Source organism: Nymphaea colorata, chromosome 1 (genome assembly GCF_008831285.2).
Source record: "Nymphaea colorata isolate Beijing-Zhang1983 chromosome 1, ASM883128v2, whole genome shotgun sequence".
NCBI classification, from domain to species: domain Eukaryota; kingdom Viridiplantae; phylum Streptophyta; class Magnoliopsida; order Nymphaeales; family Nymphaeaceae; genus Nymphaea; species Nymphaea colorata.
In genome coordinates this window covers 25531329-25547649 of record NC_045138.2, presented here as the reverse complement: position 1 = coordinate 25547649, position 16321 = coordinate 25531329, and the positions used below count along the sequence as shown (strand labels likewise).

Below are 16321 nucleotides of genomic sequence, written 5' to 3'. Positions count from 1 at the left end.
ATTACTGTGTACACCAAGAATGAGTGGCGGTCGGTGCGACGGCAAGCCACTCTACTTTCCCACCTATCTCAAGAATTTTAGTGGTCATATGATATACCCTTCAACTCTGGAGATTGCGCATAAATAAAACTAAACTGAAGATACATCAAGACACTCGTCATTCGAGAAATGCACCCATGAATGCTGGACCTCGAACAAGAATTTCCGGCAATTACAACCTAAGGTGAACGAACGTGGATGATATTGTTGAACATAAATAAATGAATATATAAAATATTTATTGTTACAGGAGACACTAATTTGTTATGGCAAAAATACGTTCTGTACTAAAATGATGAAGACAATGTCAATCATTTAAAGCCCGCGAAGAAAACAATTGAGATCAGTTGTAAAAAAATGTACCAAAAAAATTTGGTTTTCTTTTTAACAATGTAAACACATCAATCTTATATTCCAGTGTTGATTAACCGGACTAAAATTCTGCCGGATTGGGAGCCGTCCGATTATCCGATTTTAGAGATATCGGACGGCTCCTGTTCTCCCATATCGGAAGTGAGGAAGAGCGCGCCAGAAACCCGTCTCCCTCTCTTCTCTCGTCCCGCCATCGCTTCTCGACTCACTATTGTCGGAGCCGGCGTGTCGACCCCCTGTTGTCTTCGCAGACGGCTTCACAGGTATCCCCCCTATCTTTCTCTCTCTTACACGCCTGATTCACGGCGGGTGGATGGGCTGCAACGGCGGCACCACCTCTCTCTCTCTCTCTCTCTCTTTCTTCATGCGGCCGCCGCATCAGCCCTTTTTTTCTCTCCCTCTCTTTCTCTCTACGTTTCACAGAGCGATGGCCTTGTTTTTTGTCGTTTGGGGTTCGATTATTTCCTCTGATAATCGCAACTGGTTGTTGAAAGCAGAGAAGAAAGCACATATCAATTTTTCTGATCTACAAACACGCACACACACACACACACACACACGGACTAGCCTCTGGATGTTACCGAGAGGTGTTCAATAACGACTACTTGCATTTGCAGGCACTCTCTCCATTCAATTCCTTCTTCAGAGAGGAAAGTTAATCAGAAACCATGGATGGTAAGATGACTTTGTTTCCAGTGTTTGCGTTTTTGTTATTTTACTGGATTTTGTGATGTGATGGAAACTTTTCGGGCCTCAGTGGACAAAGAGCCAGTAATGGAGGAGACCATTTTGGTGGGTGATGATCTTATGATGGGGCCGCCATCTCCTATCATTCCCCCAGAGATAGCATCACATGTACTTGAAGGAGTTGAATTGTGTGATGGCATTCTCAGAAACCTTTTCTTATGTAAGTTCTCTCATACAGAGAAAGTAATTTTACATATATTAAAGGAAAAGAAATCTGATCTTTGTTGGTTCAAGGCCTCCCAGTTTTAACTCTTAGGACTCTGCATTTTACAATTGGAAAGGCTGCTCAGTCTCAGGACCTTTGTAAATTGGAAAATTCTTTCCCACCATTGTGATGGTAACCTCATGTTGAAGATGTTCAATGTCTGTCTGAGTGCGTTGACTAACAAATGGGATAGGGATTAATGCTGTTGTTGCAGTGGAGCACCGTGTGATATGCCAGCTCACAATATCCTTGTTCATGTGTAACTCAGTCGCATGACCTGCTCTTATTTACTTCCATTGGCCGGCTACTCCCTGCAGTTTGTTGAACTTGAATTGGGGCTTTGATTACTTGTGGAATTCTAGGTTCTTGAATGGCACATTCACTTGTATGAGGTCCTATATTCTGGAAAGGTAAATTTGTGGAAGCATGTGAAACATTTTGTATATAATGGTTCTAAGAAAGCTGATTCAAGTCTTGCTGTTTCATGTATATTATTACAACCCTTCTCTGTTGATGGGATGTTAACAAAAAGTCATCTGCACCTAACTTATTGGGGTTGAGTTGTTTTATGAGAATGATTTGTTTACTTGCCAGCAGTCTGTAGTTTAAGCATGCTATAGTCATCTTTTTTAGCATTAGTGTGAATTTTACCAGAAGTTTAATTGTAAAACAATTATTTAGGTTTGCAAATCAATGATATTGAACCATTTTGTCAAGATGAGATTTCCTTGTATCGGCAATGTGCTGAAAAGCGGGTGAGAGTCCTGTACATCTTTTTTGAAATGTTTGATTCTGTGCTTTCAGATTTCTTTTCCTCCTGAGTATGATATGATCTTTGATGTGGCATTAACCAGTGGTCATTCATTTCAGAAACAAATATACATTTTTTTTTTCTAGTGCTCATTTGTACACTAATTTGCAGGATAATGAATTAAGGAAAAGGCTTCAACAGAGTGAACGAACGCTAGGTTCCTCAATGCCTTTAGATGAGGCAAAAGCTAGAGCTGCTCAACTTCAATCAGATATTACTACACTAGAGAGGTATAAACTTGCACATTTGTTGTTTTACTAGTCATGTATTGTCATTGAGGTTAAACTGACAGCTTTTAACTTGTAGTAGATTACTCAGCTAGAAAAACCTTTGTATAGGAGAGCAGCAAATTTTCTTTTGATCTGCTATATCTTCGGATAGCATATATACTTGTAATCCATAATTTTTGAAGTGAATTTTCTTAATCTTCCAAGGTAATCTTGGATAGCCTCTTGTTGTTCAAGGGTCCCTTGGTTTAACTTAGGCACAAGTTTCCAAATTTCTTCTCTCACAAAGCTTCAAATAATTAAGGTTTTGTCTTGTAGTAGCTTGTGAAGCTATTTTACTGAAATGCATTGCCCTCAAAAAAATTTCAGAAATGTGATTTATATTGGGAGTGGGAGAACGTATAGATAACCTAATCAGTTATAAGGAGCATAGTGGTTGATGCTTTTCATTATGTGGAACCTTTATATTTGTCCAAATGAATGAATGCTTAATGAAATTGGAAAGAATAAGAAATGAAATTCAAGATAAAGAAGGATGTTGATGGGGGAATCATAATATTTTTAATTTTTAAAACATCAGCTGAGATTTTAGGGTTCAAAACCCACTTCTGAACTGTTTCACATCTTGACTCTCAAGGAAAATGTCTTACCAATAAATGGCTGCTGGGAGATAGGCTCCCTCCCTTTTATTGCAGAAAAAATAAAGTTATGTACAGGACAAAAGAAAGATTTACAAAAGCTGAGCATCAGCCACAGCAGTAGAAAAAAAGAAAGAACCCAGGCAAGCATAACCCAGCTGCCCCAAAACTGCCACCAATAGGCCAAAAAAACCACCAGCGTGGCTGCTCCTGATTAAAAGCGTAGACTAAAGCACTAACAGTAACTGTAAAGCTTACTTATCATTAACCACCATCATCCCTCGCATCTCGTTCTCCATACTGACACATCTGCTCCCCAGCCTCTAAAGTAGGCAGTTGGCAAAGTACCCTTATACGTTGGCTGAGTGCCCTAATGTGTTGCCATTTCTGATTGATCGGCCTCCTGCCTTCCAGCATCGCTTTAAGTCATCGTTTCCAACCTTCATTGTTCGATATGATCCCAAAACTGCCATGACTCTCGCCATAGATTGCAGCCATTCAGCATGTGTAATTCTGCATCATCGTCCCGAGAGTGAGCTTCAGTAAGTAAGGCCTCACTGGATTCCATTCCTCTCAAGCTCCACATGCCCAACATCGTGGTTTTAATGCCCTTTTTACAAGTGACAATTTGAAGCACACTAGCTTCCCTGTTTAAGGTTGAGAGCCTGCCCTTAAACAGGATTCCAGTCAACAACCAAGTCGACATTGCCTTTCGCTCCTCTTCCTCCAACTGCAAACTTTGAAAAGCCTCATCAGCTGAGCACCAAAATAGCAGAGAAAATATGTTCAGTTGTAACTGTGGTCATTCTCTCATGTGCCACTTCATTCCTAAACCACCACAACTTCCAAACCATGATTGGGAAAAGCAACATCCAACATTTTCTAAGCCATTTAGCCTTTAACGACACCTTTCTCCAAAGCTGGATTTCCTTATCTATACTCTGCCATGGGAGCCTACTCGTGCCAAACCTTGTAATCACCTTTCTCCACACCTGCTGTACTACTGAGTACTTGAACATGATGTGCACATTGTTTTCCTTCTCCCTTTTGCATAGGTGGCATCTATTAGCCAAATGCATTCCGTGTCTTTTTAGTTTGTCTTGAGTGGTCAGTCTCATGTGGCTGGCAATGTAAGTAGTCCAACTAGCTCTGATTGGGATATGTTTGTTCCATATACCCTTCCGCTAGCCTTCCTGACTATCCTTGTGCCTTGTGGCTTCTCAAATCGATCTAGAGCTTAGATCCTTGAGTTTTTGGGCATTACTAACTAGTTTGTCAGCCTCATTAGTTGAATACATACAGTCACAGCTAAAACCTTGCTTGGCAAAGCTAGTCTGGCCTCACCCATCTCCCTAACCTCGACCACTCAAAGCTTCAGCTGATCGACTATGACACCATAGTCCTCCCCACAGATGGATTTCACCAGAATTTCATCATGCTACCAATCTGACCAGAAGGAGACTAATTTGCCATCACCAATCTTCCACCTCACCCAGTTGGCTATCTTTTTCCAACCTTTTCCTAAGCTTTTCCAAGCCCAAGATCCCTTCCATGGTTGTCGGCTTATCGCACAGTCCACAAATTCTTACAATTAAGATATCTAGTCCTGCACCACTGAGCAAAGAGGGAGTTGTTATTAAAGGAAGAGCACAACCTGCTCGCTAGGAGGGAATCATTAACATCCTCAAGAAGGCGTATACCAATCCCTCCTTCCACCTTGGGCTTACATAATGTACGCCAGACAATTTGGTAGCTATGTCGGGTTTTCTCAGTATCAGCCCAAAGGAAGCTGGCCATGCATCTCTCCAGTTTCTTCACTACATCATGAGGGAGAGAGAAAGATTGCATCCAAAAATTATCCATGGAGCTCAGGTTATGAGTGATAAGACATGCACGCTCTACATAGGATAGAAGTTGGGATTTCCAGGGTGCCATTTTCTTCTCAAATTTCGTAATCAACCCTGCGCAAAGCTCCACGTTTAAGTCTCCTGTAAAAAGAGGAACACCCAAATATTCCATAGACAGCTTAACCTGCCAGCCACCAATGTTGGCCAACCTTTGCTCTAGTGGAGTGTCAACGTTAAAGGTAATCAGAGAAGATTTGGAGTTGTTGATTATGAAGCCCACTCTCTCTTCTAGCTGACTCAGGACACTCTTAATTCTGGTTAGCGATTTAAACGAAGCAACACTATATAGCAGGAGATTATCTGCAAACATTAAGCAATGGAGATCAGGCATGGCTCTAAGAGAGGAGGGGAGGCGAGGCGAATGGCCCTCCTCATTATTTGTCCTTAAGATACTTAGCTACCATTTCCATTAATAAAATGAAAAGGTAAGGGGACATGAGGTGATTCAGCTACCGATCCACCTATGGAATGAATCTTGCTACAAGGGCATAGCGAGGGCCCTTCGAGAGGAATATGTGGAGGAAGATAGCTGGTCGGGCAAATGGGAGAAGGTCGGTTTGCAAGAGTAAAGATTGAAGTGCCAATTAATTTCTCCCAGGTGCCGTGGGTTTCTCTGGATTTGGGGGATGGTCGACAAATCTCACAGGAGGTTGTCTACGAATCCGGGATTTCATTTTGTGACATTTGTGGTGCCCTCACTCACATGAGGTCAACATGTAAGAAACTCACAGATGGAGAGCCAGCAGCAGAAATCCCCTGGTCCAGGGTTAAGATGGCTACCAGAGCTTGGAAGGGGCACCAACGAGAGACAGGGCAATGCTTTGCCCAACCGACCGGGTCCATTTCCTTCACACGCCCCATCATCTGCCTGCGCATTTTGAGTAGGGCTTTCTGCCGCTTCCTCCATCTCACACTCCATCCATGTTGGGCGTTCCTCCACTCGTTCCCCGCCATCCCTGTTGGGCTTTCCTCCGTTTTTTCCCCGCCGACCAGCATGCGCATTCTGATTAGGGCAATTATCCGCTTCCTCCGTCTCACACTTCATGGCAAAAAAAAAACCAGCTGGTCCGGTCTGGCAGTCGCACCTTTGGTGTTGATGTGCAGTATACTGACAATTACAAAATGGCTTTGATGCATATAGTAGCAGTATACCAAGCATGCATGTCATTGGAAGTTATTACATGAATAATTATGAGTTTATCATGTATGTAAAACACGTAATAGGTCAGCGCAATCTTGTGATCTACAATACGTTTATGGTCATGTCCTTGTCTTTTACTTTTCTCATTTCTTTAACTCACACTGCAGTCACTACTCTTTTATTATTCTCAAATCTCAAGTTCCTCTGAATAGCAAGCAATATGTTTCACTGTTAATGAAGTCCATTTATGAATTCCCTGAGATTATAGCATTGAACCAAATGCATTAGGCCATCTAGAGTACTAGCTGCATAGTGCTATAAGTATAAAGGACCACTTATATTATATATATCTTTTTTAACCTTTCTTTTGTGCTGTTTGTTTCTTCCCATAACAACGACCTCCCAGGGGTAACATATTGGGTGATTTTTTGTTGTTTTCTTCCTAATGAGATCTCGTGATTTTTTCATCCCTTTTGAACGAGCACTTCAGATAAATATCCACCCCCTTTTAGATATAAGATAGGGAGGTAGAAAATTTAGCTCTTGCTTACTCTGATCATGTATGATACAAAATTTCAGGCGCATGATTCTTGCAAGTGGAATAGAGGGCATGGAAGGTTTTAGACAGAGGTGGAGCTTGCATGGGAATCTCGAGGACACAAGGTACTTTTTACCTTATGTTTCTTCTTATATGCAGACAATTTACACCATGTTTTACCATGCATGCGCTTTTTGTAGTTGAACCATGTATATATCTTTGGGAAATAAATAGTCTTTTTCTCTCTGTTGTAGGAAGGCCTTTTCACTGTTACTTTTTCTTAGGTATGTTTATCCTATTGGATTTGCACTAATGAAAATGAATAATTGGAATTTTTGAGGCACACCCTTATGAATTGAGAGAAGACTAGGAGGATAATGGGCTTGGTGGTCAATGCTGGACTTACATGATTATGAATCACAGCCTTTGGATTTGCTGTGAATATTGTTCATACTCGAAACTCAATGCTCAATGCTTGAAACATGTATCTAGATATACGAGGACTCTGTTTGGAAACAAGGTGTGTGATGCATGTTATGGAAGGTATATGCTTCAGGCCTCAAAGCATACACTTCAGGGTGAGGCATGAACTAGCTGCCTTGAGGTGTCTCTTGGTGCAAAGCTTGTGCAGTCCCATGTATTATGGCTAACATAAGGGTTATCTCTATTTTTCCTTGTGAAGCTCACACTTCTTGCTGGGGTGCACCTCAGATATAAAGCGTGCACCTAATGACAAACCTAAGAACTTAAGGAAAATAAAACCTACTTCAGTGACCCCCTTGCCACCTCTTTCTCTCTCTATCTCTACCCTTTTGGGTGGAAGGAGACCACAATCACAAAGGCAGTTGCGCAACATGGAAATTGATTTGATGAATGGAGAAACCTGTTGATGTGGCTACAAAACTGTGAGTGGATCTGGCTGGAGGGGACGATAACTAGTGATGCAACTGTGGGGCAGATGGCTGGTCATACAGTTTTTTCTTTTGGTGTAATTGTTAGATTTTTATAGTTCTTCCAAAATCTTAGCCTTGTTGAGTTTCCCTCGACCTGATTATTGAATAATTTGAGGTCCAGATACTTAAGATTTTGTTTATTATTATGATTTGCTCTTCTTGCATTCTTGAGCTTGTGCTGTTCTCGTTGCTGGATCATTTGAATAGCCTTGACACTGAATTGTTATTTGAAGTTGTAATTTGGGGAATGTTTTCGTTATTGCAATAAACTGTTTGAAACTGTGGGGTATATGAATCAGTCCAACTATAGCTTGTAGTGTTGATTGAGAGGCTAGTACCTGCAATATTTAATTGTTAGAAATCCTTCTCACTTTGTAGTTCAAGTTGTCTCCATGTTGCCATCCTGATCTTTGTTATGTTCATTTAGTTCTGGAGCATTTTTTTAAAGTTGTGTTATTGCCATTTTATATACCGTGTCAGGCCATATTTTTGGGGAATGTCTCTTTTGTTTTGCACTAAGCATATGTGATTGTTGAAGTACATATGTCAGAAGTCAAAACTTGATGTCCAAAGTCGTTGACCTGTGAAGAAACGACAGAGCAAGAAGAGGCTTTTCCAACAGTTTAATGGCAGCCTCAGAAGAAATGGGCGTGTCCTGATTCTCTTTAATATCAAGCACATTTTTACATGGCTTAGTAGTAGATAATACAAAATTTACATTTCTGCCATTGTTTACGTGCCTGGGTAAAAAAACACACCCATAGGATCCACAGTTTGAACCTGGATCCAAACCCAAACATAAACACGTCTTTTCTATTTAATTCTTTCAGGTCATATTATATTTACGCAATTGCTACCAACTATCAAGTAATTTAGTTGTCTTATTGTTGCATGATATATGGTTATTGAACATGATTCTTTGTTAAGATGATTCAATGTTGTATATAATTATATATTTGTCAATTTCGTTGCTTTTTTCATATATTTCTTTTTTTTTATTGATATTATATGTCCTCACTATTTAGTATTTAGTCATGAAGCTTATGTTTATGTGCCTATGCCTTGCCTCATGACAGTTTTGAAGCCTGGCTTGGCCTCAACACGTCAAATAAAATTGTTGAATAGATATGCCTGTTTTCTGCAAATTTAAGTGAAAGTTCTACCAAATGCCGACATTGCATTGAAGGTAGAGTTGTCTATGCAACTCCACCATCCATCGTGTAGGTAGGCTTGACAATGCAATGCTTTGATACGACTAATGCTAATGCATGTTCTGGGAAATACCTTATTTATTTCTGATGAATTTAAGAGAAATAATCTTTGATTAACATCGAAAGAATCCCTAACTCCTCTTTATATAGACTAGAGGAGAGGGATAAGTTACAAGAAAGTCATTAAAAGAAACATTATTACACAAGTGCCCTCTCAAGCCTAATACTGAGTATAAACACGTCTTAACACTCCCCCTCAAGTTGGAGCGTATATGTCAAACAAGCTCAACTTGGAACAACTTTGGAATGGTCCTCTTGCAAGAGCTTTAGTAAAAATATCAGCAGTTTGCCCTGTAGTTGAAATATGTGAGGTACTTACAAACCCCTTTTGAATCATGTCTCTGGTATAGTGACAATCTACTTCAACATGCTTGGTTCTCTCATGGAAAGCAGGATTATTAGCAATAAACAGAGCAGCTTTGTTATCACCTAACAATTGCATAGGAAGAGGCACTTCCACAGTAAGATCCAACATCAGAGATCTAACCCACATAACTTCAGCAGTAGCCTGAGCCATAGCTCTATACTCAGATTCTGCACTTGATCTGGCAACCACTGTCTGCTTCTTACTCTTCCATGTAACCAAGTTGGATCCAATGAACACACAAAACCCAGTAGTGGATTTTCTGTCAAGGTGACATCCCGCATAATCAGCATCAACATACACAGATATAGTGAGAGATGTACCATTTTGAAAGAAGAGTCCCATTCCTGGTGAATTTTTCAGATACCTGAGAATCATCATGGCAGCATCCCAATGGACTTTCTTGGGCTTATCCATAAATTGACTCACTCTGCTGACAGCATAGGCAATATCAGGTCGAGTAACAGTGATATATAGGAGCTTCCCAACAATCCCTCTATATTGTCTAGCATCAACATCTTCAGTATCATCATCATACAAGCGAGTATTGATGTCCATGGGTGTAGAGGCAGGTCGACATCCTAGCATACCTGTCTCTTGCAAGACATCAGTAACGTATTTCCTTTGGCACATGATAAGACCCTTCTGATTTCTGGCAAACTCAATACCTAGGAAATAGCGTAGCTCACCAAGATCCTTGGTGACAAAGTGTCGTCCAAGGACGCCCTTGATGTTGGAAATCCCCTGAATATCATCCCCTGTAACAATGATATCATCAACATAGACAATAACTATCACTGTACCTGTAGAAGTTTTCTTGACAAAAAGGGAATGATCAGCCGAAGAACGTCTGAAGCCCTCATTCTCAATATTCTCTGATAATTTTTGAAACCAAGCTCGAGGACTTTGTTTCAGACCATAAATTGCCTTTCTCAATCTACACACTTTCTGACACTCCCCCTCAGCAACAAACCCTGGTGGTTGCTGCATATACACTTCTTCATGTAGGTCACCATACAGAAAGGCATTTTTGACATCAAGCTGTGATAGAGACCAATTCTTGCTGACGGCAACAGCGAGAAGAACCCGTAAAGAAGCATGTCGTGCCACAGGAGAGAAGGTATCATAATAATCAACCCCATAAGTCTGAGTATAGCCTTTTGCAACCAGGCGAGCCTTATATCTCTCAATGCTGCCATCTGCTCTGTATTTAACAGTAAATACCCATCGACAACCAACAATAGCTGCATCAGATGAAGGAGTAACTAGTGTCCAGGTGCCTCTAGACTGAAGGGCATCCATCTCTTCTTGCATAGCTGCGGCCCATTTGGGATCAGAAAGAGCGTCCATGGGAGTCTGTGGAAGAGCTACAGCCGACAGTCCCTTGACAAACTGTCGGTAAGTAGGAGTGAGTCGAGCCATGGACAAATGACCAGAGAGAGGATGCATAGTGCAACTGCGTTTGCCTTTCCTTTGAGCAATAGGCATATCAAGTTCATTAATATGAGGACCAGTAGCATGCTCTGGAGAGTCCCCTGTGGCATCATCACATAAAGAATGGTCAGCAGGATTTGTGTGTTCAGGAAGTACCTTGGGCATGCTGGGTGAAGGCACAGGAGCACAGGGGGCAGGTTGAACAGGTTTAGTGCGACGTTGGTAGATAACCCCAAAACGCGAAGCAACGGGTTGTGGATAACTCATGAGAGGTAAAGGAAGGTGGACTTCATCACTAAATTCAGGCACCCTTAATTGAGTTCCATTGGGAGAGAAATAAGAGGTGGACTCAAAAAATGTAACATCAGCACTCACATAATATCGACGAGTAGAAGGATCATAACAACGATATCCCTTTTGAGTGCGGGAATAACCAACAAAGATCGTTTTGATAGCCCGAGGGGATAACTTATCTCTCCCAGGACCAAGCAACTAAACAAAGGCAACACATCCAAAAATACGAGGTGCAACAGAAAACAATTCTCTGTCAGGAAAAAGAACAGAGAAAGGAATAAGATCTCCCAACACGGATGACGGCATGCGATTAATAAGATAGCATGCTGTAAGAACAGCATCTCCCCAATAAGAATGGGGAACATGGCTGTGTATGATAATGGTTCTGGCGACATCAAGAATATGGCGGTGTTTTCTTTCAGCAACCCCGTTTTGTTGAGAGGTATAGGCACAAGAAGTTTGGTGAATGATACCCTTATCCCTGAAAAATTGTTCTAAAGAGGAAGCACAGAACTCAAGAGCATTGTCAGAGCGCACAATCTTGACACAAGTATCAAACTGAGTCAGAATTTCATTGATAAAATTTTTGATTACATGACCCGCTTCAGATTTGTGTTTCATAAGAAAAACCCAACTAACACGACTGTAATCATCAACAGCAACAAGATAATACCGATGACCCTGAAGGTCAGGAGTACGACTCGGGCCCCAAACATCAAAATGAAGTAACTCAAACACAGAGTGGCTACTTCTACTAGACCGCGGAGGAAAGGATGACCGATGGTGTTTGCCTAACTGACAAGACTCACATTGAAAAGACGACTTATGAGACAGCTGAGGGAGAACATGCAGCAGTTTCTGAAACGGGAGATGTCCAAAACGTAAATGCCAAGTATAAGCCGAGGATGAGGACGACCCCGACGAGGTAGATCCAGCAAAGGGAAAGGAATGCACTAGCCTGTAGAGACCTCCCTGTTCACGGCCACTGCCAATCACCCTGCCCGTCAGTATATCCTGAAACACAAGAGAGGAAGAGTCAAATATAGCACGACAATTTAATTCTCTGGTAATCTGACTGATAGAAAGTAGGCTATGGGGGAATTCTGGTGCATGAAGAACGTGCTGCAGCGGCAATGATGAAGTAAGTTGGACCTCTCCATGTCCAACAACTGGTGAATCTTTTCCATCTGCTAGAATAACCGAACGACCCGGTGGAGTAGGGACGTAAGAGGAGAATTGCGTCTTATCCCCACAGAGATGTGTCGATGCACCAGAATCAATAAGCCAATCTGTAGTGTCAGGAGGAGAGCAGACTGTACAGGCAGAATACATACCAGATGAAGAAGCACTCGCAGCGGTAGGAACAGTAGAAGTGGTCGGACCAGGGGCTGGATGGGCGCTGTCGCCAATCAAGTGCCTCAACTGAGAGAGAATGTCATTTACATGCAACTCACTGGAGGAGGCAGTGTGCTGAGGCTTAGGCTGCTCAGGAGAATCAGTAGATACAGTCTGATTTGCAAAAGCTGGACGACCATGTTTCTGCCAACACTTATCCACAGTATGACCAATGCGGTGACAAAACTGACATACAGGGCGCGAAGGGGTATTGCCACGGCCACGGCCCCCTCGTCCTCTGGCAAAAAAGGGTCCACCTCTGCCACGAGTAGCAAGCATAGCAGAAGTGGTATCAGGAACAGTCGATGCAGAGATCGGAATTCTGCTGAGCCTACTGTAAGCCTCATCAATAGGAGGAATCGAGGGACTAGTAAGCATTTGGTTCTTTGCGGATTCATAAACAGAGTCTAAACCAGAAAGAAAGACCCCTACCATAAGCATATCTCTGTATGCCTTTTGTTGTTCACACTTGCATGCGGGAAAGTAGCTATTCAGTCTCTCAAACATGGACTTGAGACTAGAATAATAAGTGTGAAGAGGTCTGCCATCTTGTCGCATCTGATGGATATCATGATGAAGCTGCATAATGCGCGTTTCATTTCTTGCCTGTGAATAAGTGGCAGCAAGGGAATTCCACATATCCTTTGCACTGTCCTTGTGCAAGACTTCATTTGCAATTTCTTGTGAGAGAGTACCAACAATCCATACCATAACCAATGAATTATCTTTAAACCAAGTAGTATATTTTCCTACCTTCTGTACGGGCTCGGGCTCCAATATGAGATGTTCCTTCTCATGGGCGATCAAAGTTCTTTTTACTTGCATGGCCCACATCTCGTAATTACCCCCATCCATTTTGGTGATAATGCTGGAAAATGGGGAACTCTTCATCTCTCCCGACGATACAAAGGAAGAGGTATTAGCGCTACTACTAATTTCAGACATCTTTCAACACAAAGGAGGAAACCGAGCCACGGAATAGGAAGTGCAGGCAAAAGAATACAATCACATATCGAAAGACAACATGCTGATCATGAAGCAATATGCAGTTAACGCAGGTAGCAATCCAGAAGTCTGATCGGCGAGAAGAGGCAACAGCAGAGTTGAACGAAGAGAGATACCAGAGACGACGCTGAGAAGAAAATCAGCGTGCAGAACCACGGGCAGAGCAGCGGCGGAGCAGCGTGCAGCAGAGGAGCAGCGTGCAGAGCAGCGGCTGAGCAGCATGCAGCGGAAAGACGCAGAGAGGAAAAATCAGCATTGAGGCGGCGGCGAAGATGTGCTGGGCGGAGTGCACACGCGGCGGCGGCACAGGCGGACGGGCGCAGGCGGCACAGGCGGAGGCGCAGGCAGACGGGCGGCGGCGGCGCAGGCGGACGGGCGTAGGCAGACGGGCGCAGGCGGCACAGGCGGAGGCGGCGCAGGCAGACAATGGGTAGGGCGACGAGGGGCAGCAGGGATGGATCAGGCGGCAATGGACAGCGGGCGGCAATGGACAGGGCGGCAAAGGGCGGCGGCGGCGACTGACGCCGATGAGGCGGCGGCCGGCGCCGCTCAGTCGGCGACAACTCGCTGAGGAGGAGACGGCTGGAGCTCTGATACCATGATGAATTTAAGAGAAATAATCTTTGATTAACATCGAAAGAATCCCTAACTCCTCTTTATATAGACTAGAGGAGAGGGATAAGTTACAAGAAAGTCATTAAAAGAAACATTATTACACAAGTGCCCTCTCAAGCCTAATACTGAGTATAAACACGTCTTAACAATTTCAAATACTGAAGCTGCCTAGAAACCAAGAGTGCTTGCGAACAACTTGTGGGATCCCCAATTAGAACCTGTACTTTTAGTCACGATGTCATATCCAAGGGTCCCAAACACACAAATTTCTCTCCAGTTTCCACCGTATTACAGTTCTATTACCAGATAATATGGCTGGTTTGAACGCCATTTGACTTGTTATCTGGACTCTGCAATTGAAGCAGAATGTGTTCTTAAATGTCCAATATATGTCAATGTGCCGTTGTGTTCTTAAATTTGCAGTATTGGTTGGTCGTTTGTTGCATGTACTCTTATCGGTGTAGAAGTTTTATGCCTTCATATTTACTGACCATATATTTGTTTATTTCGCAGGAAAAGATTAGAAGCTCTGAATCAGGGAATGGCAAACAGGAGGAAGGAAGAGCCACAGGATTCGGGCAGTAAGAAGCGGTGGTACTTTTGGTAATCTTTGTGGATGGTTACTTTGTCTGTGCTTTCAGTCTCCACAAAAGAGAGAGAGAGAGAGAGAGAGAGAGACCCATTTATTTCATAATTCGGTTTCATGCCAGAGGAATTTTAATAGTTGAAGTGTGCACTTGATTTAATTGAATATACATGGTTCCCTTCTTTGGCCACATATACAGGTTCGGACATGGTCCTACGAAGGTTGGATTAGGATCGATCTAAGTCCTACGCCTTCCCCAAAATAATGTTGTACATGCCTGACCTAAACCAATCTCTTTATTCTGCATCTTTCTGCTTTCTGCCGTGTGAGAACATGACCATCAATGAACAAATTAAGATCGCAAATGAAAGGGTTTCACAACTAGAATACAAATACGGGCATTCATCATTGGTTGATGCCCTCGACCGGCAAAATAAGGTGGCCTTCACAGAATTGAATTGAAACGGAATTTCACCATATTCCAAATAGAATTGAAAGGGCGAATCTAAATGGAACAAGTTCAACTAGCTTAGGATCGAAAATCTTACATCTACTGCCTCAGGTTCAGTTTTGGTTGTAGTTCGTTATGCGGAATCCGCCTAGTGATCTAATGTATGTCAAATTATCAAATTTCAATCTCAGGTTCATATTTTCTACATTTTTGCATCTCCTTGCAACTCAATGCAATTTAGTGAATTTTGCCCATATCAGACGGTATTCCTTACTAAGGGTGCCGATGGAATTTAACCCGGCCCTTTACTCCTACGTATAGCTTCCAGAACTCAAGACCTTTCGGATTACGGTTCTTCTGCAGGTCTACTGTACAGTGAACCATGATGTCTCTGTTATCTACCTGAACAAAGTGAGATATTGAAAGGATAAGCGAGCTCAAATATGGCATCCATGTTGTCAAGAAAAAGCATATTCTCAGGCCACCTAATGAATGCATTGAAATCAATGACTAAAACTACTACTGGAGGGTCCATTGGTGACACATTAAGCTCATCTTAATTAAAGAATAGGCAATCGTATTTAAATTGGACTCGATGCGGCTTTTTGTATCCTGCTACCCAACTTCGTCACAAGTGAGTCGGTGACATTTACCTCACAAGTAAACTGGAATTTAACCCGGCCCTTTACTTCCCGATCAATGAGTAAGAAGTGGCTTCTTTAATGAACCTAATCCACTTAAGTTTGATTGAGAAAGCCAAAGGGCAAGTCATGCGTCTTCAGTGACTGTAGCATTGTTCAGATGGATTCTGACGTATCAGCCTTTAAATTGCAAGTCAGATTAATCAACCCCCGACTACAATTAATCAAATTAATGCGACCGCCACCCACTTTTGCGATTGTCTATGACAGACATGATCTTTTATAGTGAATGTATATTTGTGGTGTCTAATCAATTACTGTTTCTTATAATCACTATATATATGACTATGTACTATGCACAATCATTATGTACCTTTCTTTCAAAACTATATGATCTATGTCGTGTGTTTACAGTGAACTCAAATGCAGCAGACTGCGTTTCCACCAGAGGGGAAAAAAATGAAAATACCCATTAGATCTCAACTTCGGCAACCAAACACTCAAATTAGTTTGAACCTCACGGTTCAGGAGAAGTCCCATCCCATTGTGGTTGAGAGAACCGATTCATTACCTCTTACCCACTAGCTACCATCATTCACAAGTACTTCATTACTAGTCTCATGGATTCTCCACGTCATGTTTTACACCAATAGTTAAAAGCCGCCATCGGCCCACCACCAACTATGT

The 16321-nt window shown here is 42.3% G+C and overlaps 1 protein-coding gene across 1 annotated transcript; it reads left to right on the top strand.

The window, feature by feature from the left end:
* Positions 1-489: 489 nt before the first annotated feature.
* LOC116266047 (uncharacterized) lies at positions 490-14732 on the top strand. Its single transcript, XM_031647120.2, has 7 exons — positions 490-674; positions 1029-1086; positions 1169-1318; positions 2045-2118; positions 2286-2404; positions 6667-6750; positions 14470-14732. Exons 2-7 carry the CDS (start codon positions 1080-1082, stop codon positions 14561-14563), a joined length of 528 nt encoding a protein of 175 aa, XP_031502980.1. The 5' UTR covers positions 490-674; positions 1029-1079; the 3' UTR covers positions 14564-14732.
* The last annotated feature ends 1589 nt before the right edge of the window (positions 14733-16321 follow it).